General features: G+C 42.4%; 1 protein-coding gene across 4 annotated transcripts in view; it reads right to left on the reverse strand.

The window, feature by feature from the left end:
• The window catches only part of DCUN1D4 (defective in cullin neddylation 1 domain containing 4), a 33564-nt gene extending 22139 nt beyond the window's left edge, over positions 1-11425 (reverse strand). For 2 of the 4 annotated variants that reach the window (XM_066632660.1, XM_066632659.1), the window contains exons 1-2: positions 11313-11425; positions 1198-1268 (exon numbers count right to left, since the gene is read on the reverse strand). In XM_066632660.1, the coding sequence (XP_066488757.1) occupies positions 1198-1268; positions 11313-11337 (96 nt within the window). In that variant the 5' untranslated portion in view covers positions 11338-11425. The remainder of the gene's footprint in view (positions 1-1197; positions 1269-11312) is intronic. The other 2 variants (XM_066632662.1, XM_066632661.1) reach the window with 1 other exon arrangement.
• Positions 11426-13543: the final 2118 nt, after the last annotated feature.

A 13543-nucleotide genomic window follows, 5' to 3' on the forward strand; every position in this document is an offset into this window, starting at 1 on the left:
CTCTGTCCTTGTCATATACCTATTTGCAAGGGCACAGGCAGCTCAGGATAATCTGTTTGGCAATATATGGTCATAGACACACAAAAGAGGTCTCAAATTACAATTACAGATTGTGGGTTACACAACACACATGAAGAAAGCAATTTTGTTTCTTCGCATAGTTGAAGAAAACAAATGTGCCCAGCTGCCTTAAAGTAAGGGGGGGAAACTTGACAATAGAATAAAACCAGAGTAAAATTCTGGCTGTGGTCTGAGAGTTCCTAAACCTATCTGCTATAAGCGTTCTTGCTTCATTTCATGGATAGCATCTAGCATCATAATCACTGTAACAGTTCAGGAATTAAAATTAGCATATGAAGCCTAGGAGCAGATAGGTCTCCAAGGTAAGGGATATAGCAAAAAAAGGCACTACTATGGCAGTGCTGATCAACTGTCCAACTTTGTGAATTTTGCGTGTCTATGACACATGAGAGTTGTTCACATATGATTAGTGTGAATGGACAAGTGAATGTTTTCACTTGTCCATTCTCACTAATTACGTCAAACAACTCACATTTGAAATACGGTATCTAACATACATCTTTTAAAGCCAGTGGTTCTCAAACTGGTGGACCTTGACCCACCAGTTCTATAGCCTTTAAGGGGCCTTTAAGGGGACCCTTTAAGGGGCGGGGGAAGGGGAAGGAGGCAGCGAAGCAATCCCCAGGATCATGTCGCTAAGGGGAGCGAGAGGGGGTGCTTTGCACTTACTTCAAGAAGGCAGGGCTGCAGCAGGCTGCAGGAGGCGCAGGGAGCCCTGCGCAGCCCTGCACAGTGCTCCCCAAGGCTTAGAATGTTCACTAAAAGTGGGAGCAAAGTACTTCTGTTTTGCAGGAGGTGCTTTGCGCCCACTTTCAGCAACCATTCCAAGCCTCGCAGAGCACTGTGTAAGGCAGTGCAGGGCTCCCTGCACCTCCTGCAGCAGCCCTGCCTACATAACATGAGTGCAAAGCACCTCCTCACCCCCCCCTTAGCGAAGCGATCCTGGGGAACGTGTCACTGCCCTAGCCCCTCCCCCGCAAGAACTTACTGAGGGAATAAAAGCTCCCTCAAAGTTTGAAAACCTCTGCTCTAAAGCAATTCATTTTTCTTTTCATAGAAGAAGAATTCCTAAATATGCATTACTAGATTAGCAGATTTTAAAATTGCAACAATTACCAGCCTATTAAGAGTGTGATAAATCTTGTGAATATTTGCCAGTGTTGATAGATGAGAATTCAGCTGAAAATCTAGAGAGGAAAAAATAAAATAAAGTTTTTCTGATCTTGGTTACGCGACCCTATTACAATGCTTAATCAATACCTTTCTCAATTATTGCACAGATCAGGCTCAGAATATGAAAACCTAACGATAGGCAATCTAAAGATTTTCAACCTGCCTACTGTCATCAGAAACAATATATCTACTTCTAAAAAAATCTCCTCTATTTGTTAACATTCCCAAATGCTGTATGGATCCTAAATACTCTCCAAATGTACATTTCTCACCAACTATACACTGCAGCAAACAGACTGGTGAAGTAGTATATATTGAGATTCGAGCATGATCCCTCACCTCACTTTGCAGAAGGGAAACAAGAAAATAACCTACCTCACAAGCTTGCTGCCAGGAGAAATAAAACAGGGATTTGTAAAGCACACTGCTTGCAGGGAGTACTATACAGAACAAGTATTTAAGTGCAGCCCTGCTATAATGTGTACAATCTGATATAGTGATACAAGCCTGCTCTGACATGATTCCACTTGGACTACTTTTGCATATTGACTAACATGTTAAAAAGCAACTTTTAAAAGAACAATCATTTATGCAATCTACATGCTGTGGGAGATGACAAATCGGGATATTTTGTATAAATTAAGACAAAATTTTTCAGTAAGCGGATAGCAGCAGACTACTGATAGATGACTAAGATATCAGTCACATAACCAGCACTGTATCTCATGCACTGAAAGAGCAAGTAGGCCTTTCAAGTAAACTCTGAAGAAAAACTTGCCTATATGAAGCTACACTGTAACGACGGAAGAATTGGCAGTCCTGTTTGAAACTTATTCAGACCATGATTAAGAGACAGGCAGTGTTACATCCACATGGGCTACAAACAGCAATGCACAAATCCAGACTTTGCTAGGAGCTATGAGACAAGGGTAGCTGGAACACACATAACACAGATACAGAGAGCCAACCTATGCAAGCCAAGCCAAGCAGAACTATGACAGACATCAACTGCAATAATACTGTAATAGTTTATGACAGACATATTTGAGCCAACATAATTGGTTCCATGGCAACCAGCGTCTCTAGAATTGTGCATAAACAAGTCACCTAAGCTAAAGCTTAGATGCTTAAAGCTAGTTTTAGTTCAGCTTAAAGCTATGCACCACAAAAGCTCTGCATTGCTGTAATACATTCAATTTCCTCCTAGGACAGCAGCTTTGAAGCATCTCCCCTACACCAGCGCAGAATCCAGACCTGTTCAACAGCAGACAATATCTCTCAAGCTAAATTATTTGTCAGTACAGTTATAGTATATAATCCCCTAACAGTACCTTTTAGGAAAATACTTTTTTAAAACTAAAATTCTAGACCTTAAGGTCACCTACCTCCCATAAAAACCATTGCATGATCCTGTGGGAATATTTTACTTGACTCTCTTCAGCTCCCAAAACACAGAACACAATGTGGAGAAGTTTTTCGTCTTCAATATTCTTCTCCAATGCAAAAAATGTTATATGAAAAAAGCTTTGCTCTGAATCCATACCAAATGCCTGAACCAAATGCCAATCTAGTCCCTATAAGCACACAGAGTAGCTCAGACAGAGTTAAAATGGTCAATCAAATTATTGCTTATGTCACAAAAGGAAGTGCAATGAGGTTCCGACATGGGTCTAAAGAAACCAATGGAGTCTCTAAATGCACAACTTAAAGAGACTGATTCTGTGATGAAACAGGATTGTTTATGCAGGTTACATCAACAGATGCATTTATGTGAGGCACTGGATAATTCTTTGAACCAAAGAAACACCATAGTTAGAGAGAAGGGTGGCCTTTACATCTAATGCAGTTTTTGTTTTAGGGTCCAATCCTAACCAACCTTCCAGCACCGATGGAGTCACAATGAAGCCCCCAAGTAAGGGAACAAACATTATCTTACCTTGAGGAGGCCTCCATGACTATCCTAGCCACTGCAGGATGCAGTGCGCACCCTGTTGGCGCAGCTGCATTGGTGTTGGAAAAATGGATAAGAGTGGGCCCTTAGTAACACTACCAGAAGAACTAATCCCAAGATTAGATCTTAGATTATAAGATCTCTTATAAACTATTTTGATCCTACTAGGAAGGATTTTTTCCAACCCTCCATTTCATCAGGGTTTACTAAATTCTATCTTACTTATACTGTACAATTGCCTGAATGAACTGTTACTAATCCCTGAAACACTCGTTCTTGAAGACAATCTCACATAAGGCAACTGGCTGTAACTTGACATTTGCTGTTGGCTTAATAAGATTATTCATAAAACAGAAAGATCTGAAGATACACAAGAGTCATCTTCAGTTCCTATTTCATGAGTGACTACAATGCTGTAACAGCATACTGACAAGGTCTGGTTTGGATGTCCGCTTAAATGCAAAACAAGCCTCAGAACACTGCAAAGGGCACTGGATGCATTTTCAATTCACATGGGCAACCAGGCAAAAGCAGGAAAGCCTGGAATTGTATGTTACTTTTATCATGGCAAGCTTTATGGCTGGAAATTGATCATAACATGAAGCACTCCATCTTGCTTGTTATTAAACAAGCAGTGCTTTACAAACACTTGACTAGTGTATCTTACCACACATATCTTGATTAGTTCAAATGTAGCCTAAACTATTAGAGTAGTAAAATCACACAAGCATAATTCTTAGATAAACTGGGAGTTTTTCTAAGAGTTAATTACTTGTTCCTAGTTGATTTCTTCAGGTTATTTGATCCAAGGATTTGTGACAGGCTCCCATTTAGAAGAAAATAAAAAAACTGGTCATAGAAAACCCACTTCATGTCTTAGAGCACAATCCTATGCATGCCTATTCAGAAGCAGCGAAGTGCAGGTTCATGCTTTCCTCTTTCTCCACAAGCAGGGAAAAGAAATAGAAAGAAAGCTTCCACCTTTGTGCTTTTTGCACAACCCACAGTTTCTTGTAATTCTGCACTCTGAACGTGGGAACCTGTGGTTCATTAAAAAAAACAGAGTCTCAAAATCATACCTAGATCTTTGTTTGAACTTACTGCATGGTTAGAATAATTCCTGTTCAGACATAATAGGAAGTTATGGTTGATTTAAACAAACATGGAAGCTTTCCATTTTTTCTACTCACACACAGAGAAGGAGATAGTATGCAATATGTGGCTAATTGAAATACCCTCATTTAAACCATTGCTTAGTATAACACCGTGGCTAGATTATTTCTTTCAAAGATGTTGTGATACCTGAGGGTTAAAATATCTATTCAACTCTAGTATACCGACCAAGCAGTGACATTGCTGTAAAGTGGACAGGAGCAGGTTCTCTTTCTTTTGGGATGATGCTGTGCCACAACTGATTTCAATGGTACTTCTGGGTTGATGGAATAGTGAACATTTTTGTAAGCTACTAACATTTAAGGGCGACATCTCGATTCAACCATTAGGAGTACCACCTGCAAACTGAAGCTTCTTCTTTACCAGTAATCCAGTACACACTGGATTACAGAACAAAGACTAATTTTTCTGTAAGAAGTTCTGAGTATTTCTGATACCTATAAATGGACTGCCATGATTTGGTCTAAACTAGTGGTTCCTGAACTTTTTAGCACTAGGATCCACTTTTAAAATGACACTATCAGGACCCACACAGCTTTACAAGAGGTTTATTGGACTGGGACCATTCTGGTGGCCTTGCATTCCTCTTCGCCTGGCCCTCAGTAAGTTCCAAGATATGGTCACCTACTCATGTGTAAATGCACATATGTGGCTCAATTTCACTTTCCATAGGGCTCAATACATTTTCCTTGTAAACCTGGGGGGATGGGGAAGACTTCTTTCTCGAGAGTTTGCTGGGGCCGGCACCCATTGACTGCCGCCATTCTGGTGGCATTGCATTCTCCTAGACCTGCCCTTCAAAGTCGACCAAGGCACAGAAACCTACATATGAGAAAACACACACATGTTACTCTGTTTCAATTTCCAAAGGGCTCAATACAGTTTCCTTGTCAAATATCAGTTTGTTAGTTTTTCAACCAACCAAAAATCAAGCCGCAACCCACTGGTGGGTCCCGACCCACAGTTTGGGAACTGCTGGTCCAAACAATTATCAATTCTCACTCAGCCTCATGCCAGCACATGCCTGCTAATGTTGGGTAATTTGGCAAATGTAATGAACACGTATCACAAAACATTCTCTTCTCATATGTACAGGTCCATGTTGCTTCAAAGCTACACAATAAATTCCATTCCTAATAAAAGCACACATACCTCCCTACAGGTACAAAGAATGCAAAGTCAGAGGCCAAAGAATTTACCAGACAAAAAAAATAAGTGGGACTGAAAAGTTGCAGGATGTATAGTCACTAGTGTAAAGTCACTAGTATAAAGTCACTAGGATGTCACTAGTATAAAGTTGAATTAATAACAAAGCAAGTCTGCACTTAAACATTATATTGTCTAGTTGCTATGTAAGAAGACAAAAAGGAGGTCGCAATCCTATTTATACGTACTTGGGAGTATGCCCCACTTAAGTTACATCTGAGTAAACATGCACAGAAGTAAGCTGCTTTTCTAGCTAAAAAGGGAGCCAATTATGCAGACTTTATTCACATAAGAAAACAGTTGTTATAAATCAGCAGTCTCCAATAGTGGGACCTCTGCACAATGTAAAAGCCCTCCACATTTCAAGTGGCACTTACCTTTCTGCCCTGTTGATCTTACCAGCCAATCTGTACAGAAAGACGCTCTGGGCAGTCACATTTGCTGCCCATTGCCCCAGCAGGCTTTGTGCTCAGATTTCCAGGCGGACACGACTGCCCACAGCGTTGCTCTGTACAGGCTGGCCGGCAAGATCAGCAGCAGCATGGTAAAATGGTAGGCACCACTCATGATGGGAAGGGCTGTTCTGCTGCACTGGATCTGGCCTGCGGGCTGTAGTTTGGCAAATGCTGTTCTAGATCAATATTAGAAGACCTATAACTGGATACAACACTTTGAGAAAATAACAAATCTAGATTGATGTATAGATGATCTCCAACCAGCATAATACACCCATTTTCATTTTAAGGTCATTTAATAATAAAAGCATATTTATTTAAAATAAATTCTATGCAATTATTTGTATTTAGATTATGATGTAAAAGACTACAGAAAACACTGGGAGATTTTCCTCAAAGAAATACACTTTTTGACCTATTCTTGGGTATATTTGGGGCGCTGATTCAAAAAAATGGCGTTGGTATGGCCATATCACCTCTAGCTTTGGAGAGATAGCATACCCACCTTGGATGCTGATATGCAAAATTATTGTATATTATGAATGGCAAAATTGATGCCATTTTTTGAATCAGCGCCCTAAATATATCCAAGAACAGATTTAACTTTAAAGTAACAAAAATGTGTTTGGCAGTATAATACAACAAACCGAATTAGCAGTTAACACACCTCACCCTTATAAACCTCTCAAATTTATAGATCTCTAACTCTTTATAATAACACCATAAAGATTAACAACCTAACACTAAACATGTTTATCCAAAATCAAGTATGTTCAACGGAACATAGATTTAACAAACTATTATATTCCCAACAACTTGTAAGTTGTAAATCCTGGATTAGGCAAAGTTTTATTTTGGAACCAATCAAAACAAATTGAAAAACCATGCACTTTTGAATTCAGAATTCATCATCAGGGAGGTGGTAAGCAAAACGTCTGACAGGGGATGGAAGGAACTCCTGTAGCCTGTACAGCACAAGACAGCATTCTGGAGGATTTTTGTAGATTTGAATCAGTTTGAGAGGTGAGGCAGTTTCAATACACACAACAGAGTGCTTAAACAAAGGAAGCAAAAGGTGGCTTAATCCCTCCCCCCCCCACAATATTCTGGAAATATAACATCCAGTCTCCAATGCTAACTTGAAATTCATAGATTTCTTTTGAAATGAAGATCAGAAGCACAGAACAAAGTTAAACTCAGCACCTGCTTTGGGAATATAAGGTTAAAGTGATGCACTAGGTAAATTGAAGCTACATTCAATGCACTACCTAACATAGGAGGGAATTTCACCTACTCAAAAATAGGATCCTATCATCTGATGATCAAGGAAGATTCTTTTTGATCCAGAATACACACTTAGTAAACAATTGCTGCACTTTCAATTTTAGTAGCTAAGTACCAATCGGCCTGAAAGTGGAAATGGAACCAGTACCAAAACCCTGGTACTGGTTTCTATATATTCAGTGGACTCAACTAAGTACGCAGAGGTACCCAAGTTTGTAAACTGAAATAAAAAAGTCCAAATACCACCCTTGTCCAAGAAAAAATATCCAAAAGCTTTCAGAACATTACTGACTATTAAGGGAAGAGAGAAGAAAATAATGGAGAGGTGATTTCCAATCAGCCACTCCCAGATCTGACCCTCTAGTGCAGAGGTCTTCAACCTTTTACGTGGCATGACCCTAATCAATCAATAAAGTATGAGACAGGGGACCAACCTGCTCCCTCTCAGGATTCAATCAACTGAGGGCATTTCAAGCACCATCTTAGCTTAGGGGAGAATGTGGATAATCATGTAAAATAAGTGAGTGATGTTCCAGTAAGTGGTGGGCTTTGAAAGGTTGCCACGACCCTCCACAAATGAGGCTTCATGACCACAGATTGAAAACACTGCTCTAGTCCTATACAGTAAAGCACAGCACAGTGAGTCTTCAAGCAACGGAAAAATAAAGTGTCATTTTCGCTTCCTTCCATAAGGTCTGAAGAAGGCTACTCTACAGATGGGGCCTCAGAATCTGCAAGGGATCCATTCTCGGAGTTCTTACTGATACCAAAAGTCACAGAGAATCAAATCTGCAATTTTCTGCAGATTTGATTCCAATGTATGAAATGAGCAAGACGATTTACAGTAGGAAACTGAGGTCAAATCCTATTGCTGGATCACATCTGTGATTCTTTAATTTCTAAGACTTATGTTTTTTAAATGACAGGGGTAGAAAAATAGCAATGAGGAACCTAGCAAAACATACTACTGATTTTTCTTTTTTAGCCCATGTACATTATTCAGTCTCTAAACATTTTTTTTATTCTTCTAGGTATGTACTCTAAGAAAATCTTGAATTATCAAGTGAATTCTTTCAAACCTGACATGAGAGTTGGAGACTGACTAAGCTTCTATGTTAATATATCTACTATGCCAGAATCCTCTATAAATATCCCTAGAGTTTTCTGGAAAGCATGCGAAATACACAGAAAATTAAAATACTTTGTCAGTGCTGCATCTCAACTAGCAGTAATTTGCAGTATGGCAGGTGGCTCTTGGCCCCACTGCCATGGTGACCATATAACATTGCCCTACCTGGTCCAACCCTACCAAAAATGGAGATTGTCGAGGCAGTGCTGCAACCAATGGGCAAGATGAGGTTGTGCAGTTAAAAGGGAGGAGGTTGTGCAGTTGTCAGGTCCTTAAGAGGGGAAGCATGGTTTGCAGAAGAAGTGTGCAGAGGAAAGCCCCAAACTGCAGGGCAAACCACTTGCTCCTATGTATACTTGCTGGAGCACTACAATGTGAGCTAGCCTCTATGGCTGGAATAAAGCTGGACAATGTAATTTTAATCACTTCATAATGCAATTAGACTAGCTGGCTTTCACACAGCATTTAAAAATTATAACCTACACTGAACTCTCGTTATAGCGCAGATTTCAGATAACTTATTCTGCATTTCATACTGGAGCAAAATGCATCTGAGGTTGGTGTATTTATTACTAACCTTAGTTCTAAAGAATACAATAAACCTGAAAGAGGAAAGCAGACAAATCCTCTGCAACTCAAATTCAGTCTTTAGAAAAACTAGTTTTTACATAACTTCCCCTTTATCCAAAGAAAAATATAAATGAAAATCATACAACAAATCAGAAAATGAGAACGATGAGAAAAGACAAAGTTTGCACATCAGAACATATTCAGATGAAAAAGCTACTGAAATCAGTGAGATATACTTCAATCAGATGTGTTTAGGACCAAGATATTACTGCAATTGATCCTGAAATTAACAAGGCAACCTAGAGAATGTGTGTATTTGATTTTTGTTTTTCAATCTGAAAATTTAGGAAGAATTCTTGCTTAGGACTATCTACAATGACAAGTCAATGCTTAGTAACAAAGAAAATAAAGTGTTATTTTTGTCACATGAATATGCTACAGAGTGACATTGTATATTCTGTAGACCTGTGGTTCCCAACGTTTTTTCACTTGCACACCCTTCATATTAGTAAAATACTTGTAATTAATATCATTGATGTTATTCTAAATGTATATGTCAGCGTGTGAGGCAACATGGCCAGAATGATGACCAGACAAAAAAGATTCATCTGAAATGTAGCGTGTTCTTGAAAGAATGAATTTATTTTTTATTGTCAAAAACCCCCTCTGAGGTATAGAGAAAGCCTGCCCATATAAACCTCTTGAATAAAGTCAAAGGAGTACTTCAGTGATAAAAAAGACAGTTTATAAAAACCAGTATTATATGTTTTCAACTACTGATCCAGATCTGATAATACACAAATTGATGACCAGAAACTAGCAGTGGCTGGAGCTTTCCCAGACAACTAGCTGTCTCCCTTCCTGCCTTGACAGCCCCACAAGGCATTCTAAAAGATCTGTCTTTTTCCACCATTATTCAATTCTTTTTTGAGCACCCCTAAAGGTTCTGACAAGTACTCCTGGGGGGGGGGGAATACATGTACCACAGGTTGGGAGCCACTGCCATAGACCTATGACAGATTTATATGAAAGTATGATACTGCCTTCGAAGAGAACTTCCTTCCATGAGGCCTGCTTGGGAACACAGCCAAAGATAGTTTTACTTCTCCCCCTTTAACCCATTTCTGCTCAGCCCACAGACATATGCATTTGTTCCCTGTTGCATATAAGCAATGTTGGGCAGAAATGGCTTTTAAATGACTTCTCCAGAATGCAGACAATGACAGCAAGGTGATAGGGAACTTTGCCCAGTACAGGCAAAATGCTATGGAGACAAGGAGACCTTAAACAAGTTAGAGAGCAGATGATCACCGAAACTATTAGGCTTATCTAACCCCCACCCCACCTGCTTCCCCTAAGCAAGTATACCCTCAGTGAAACCCCACCCCCAAGCAAGTATGCCCTCAAATAGTGTACCCCCCACCCCTTCCCACCCAAAAGCAAGTATGCCCTCAAACAGTGAACCCCCCACCCACACCTCCTTTCCCCCAAGCTAGTATGCCCTCAAACAGTGTACCCCCACCCCCAAGCAAGTATGCCCTCACAGTGAACCCCCACCTCCTTCCCCCCAAGCAAGTATGCCCTCCAACAGTGACCCCCCCCCATTTCCCTCAATACCCTGGATAGGACCCACCAGGAGGATCCTTCCTACCTGCGTTCCCCCTCCCCACGCAGAGGAAGGTCCTTGAGCGCCTGGCTGCACCTCAGTGACCCAACCGAGGAAAGAGCGAGGGAGGAGAAAGGAGGGGGTGTGTGTGGAGGGGGAAAGAGACAGTTGGCAGCAGCACGCGCTGCACTCTGGGAGTTGTAGTGCGCAGGTACCACGACGTTCTGCAGGAGCCCAGAAAGGGGACTCCAATTCCCATAATGCAATGAGAAGGCAAAGAAGAGGAGAGGGAGTGGGGGTGCTCCATTCTCTCTCTCACAGACGGGCCCCAGAGCCGGGGAGACGAAGGAGCCTTCGGTCCCCCTCAGAGGGAGGGCGGGGGGAGGGGTGCGTGGGGAGCCCTCCCGCTCTCCCGAGGAACCCCTGACTGGAGTCGGGCGAACTGCGTCACAGCCATTTCTCCTCCACATAAAGGCAGTAGCGCCGCCACCCCCTCCCATCCTCACGCCCCCCCTTCCCCGCTCCGGCCACGGCTCCCCTCGGCATCTTCGGCCGCGCCGCTCCCTCCCTGCTCGCCTTCCCCTCACGCGCCCCCTCCCACCGCCTTCGTTGTTCCCCGAGAACAACGGTCCCTTCCCAGCCGTCGCTCGGAAGCCGTTAGCTGTCAATCACCCCGCTACTCACTGACAGCGGCAGCATCCGAGTGCATTTTCGTGCAACGGCAGCGCACCAACTGCCCCGTGCGGCCGGTCTGACCGGCTCCCTCGCTTCTCCAGCCTGCTCTCCCCGAGCGCCGAGGCCCCGCCCCCTTCGCCCCACCCACGCCAGCACGCCATTGGCTCGCACCTCCTCGCGCAGGCGCTCCGATGGGGCGCTTCGGCCGCCGCTCCTCCAGGCGCAGCCCGCACGCCCACTGTGACGGCTCGCGCCTCCCCATTGGCCAGCGGGCCTGGAAGAGCTCCGCCCTCCCCGCTGCTCTGCATTGGGCCCAGCGAGGCGTCGATCATCGCGCCCAGCGCGTGCAAAGGATTAACAGGAACAGTCGTGGGGCCGGCGCGGCCTGATTGGACGGGACGCTTTGGAGGACACGCCCATCTCGCGCTCGGATTGGCTGAAGTAAGCCATTGATAGTCATTCGGAGTTTCTTGCTGGTGTGGCCAGGTCGATTGGAGGAACTGCAATCTGGAACTGCAAGCCTAACGTCACTTACCTGGGAGTAAACCCCATTGGTTGTAATGGGATTTACTTCTGAGTAGGCTTGCATAGGATTGGGCTTTCAGGCTGCAATTACCTGGGAGTAAACCCCACTGATTCTTAATGGGACTTACCTCTGAATAGACATGCATAGGAATGGGCTCGAACTGGGTATTTAAAAGTGGAGGGGCTGTTCACATTCATTTGTCAGTTTATTATCCATATTCTTAATAATTAGCGTTAATAATTAATAATTAAATATTTTTATAAAATCTTAATAGTGATGACTAATAATTGTCAATTACTAATTGGCAATAATAATTTTCCATACTCTTAATTATAATAATAGTTTTGTGACATAGAACAAAGTACAGAATCATTTATGTAAAACTTAGTGCAATTTTCTAAGTCTTAAATTCCTCTTTTTTTAATTTTCTTATTCTGTAAATTTTGTATTTTACTGCCCAATCCTATGAATGTCTACTCAGAAGTAAGTACCATTAGAGTCAATGGGGCTTTCCTGGAAGTGTGGATAGGATTGGGCTGTTAGTCTTTTTATAAGCTGTGTTAGGTGCCCTATTTTTCTACTAAGGAAATGTGGGGTATAAATATCTTAATCCGTGGACTAATGGTACACAGACAGGGGTGGTTGATGATGATGATAGTATTTATATACAGCTTTTCAGCTGAAAGTTCACAAAACAGTTTGCAGAGAAAGTCAAATAATTAATGGCTCCCTGTCCCAAAAGTCTCACAGTCTAAATCAGGGGTGCCCAAACCCCGGCCCTGGGGCCACATGTGGCCCTCAAGGTCTCTCAATGCGACCCTCAGGGAGCCCTCAATCTCCAATGAGCCTCTGGCCCTCTGGAGCTTTTTTGGAGCCCACACTGGCGGAACACAACTGCTCTCAGCATGAGGGTGACTGTTTGACCTCTCACATGAGCTGTTGGCTTCCTCCACTGCTTGCTGTTTCACATTTGTGATGCAGTAGTGGCAGCAAAGAAAAGACCAGCCTTGCTTTGTGCAAGACCTTTTATAGACCTTGAGCTATTGCAAGACCTTCATTCATTCATACAAGTTCATCTTTAATATATTTGATTATGTATACTTATGTAAATGTATTCAAATTTTAAATGTAAATTAATCCCCCCCCCCAGTATCAGAGAGATGATGTGGCCCTCCTGCCAAAAACTTTGGACATCCCTGCTCTAACTGTTGCAAAAGAACATCAGCAGACAGGCACTAGAAAAGACACTTTTGGGGTGAGGAGGGCCAGTTATTCTTCCCCTCATAAATAAGGGCCCAGTTCTATCAACTTTCCAGCACTGGTGCAGCCCCAAGGTAAGGGAACAAATTATCCCATACCTTGAGGAGGCCTTTGTGACTCTCCCCCTGCTGCAGGAAGCAGCACATGCCCCATGGGTACAGCTACACCACTCCTGGAAAATTGGATAGGATTGGGCCCTAAAAGAGGAGCACCCACTTGAAAAAGTCCTCTTACCCAGTTAGCAGGGAGCACTAGCAGGTTGCAGTTAGCTAGCAACACTAGCTAAAACAAATATTGTAAGTGAAGATTGTATCAAATGCTACACTATGTTACACAGGTTACACTATGTAACCTGTAGATGGCACCCACCACATTTATAGCTGATGCTTTGCCATAAAACTGAAGGTAATTGAACACTGCGTCAGAGTATAGTCTGGCATAGAGGATAGTTGCA

This window comes from Tiliqua scincoides, chromosome 6 (assembly GCF_035046505.1).
Source record: "Tiliqua scincoides isolate rTilSci1 chromosome 6, rTilSci1.hap2, whole genome shotgun sequence".
Taxonomy (NCBI): Eukaryota; Metazoa; Chordata; class Lepidosauria; order Squamata; family Scincidae; genus Tiliqua; species Tiliqua scincoides.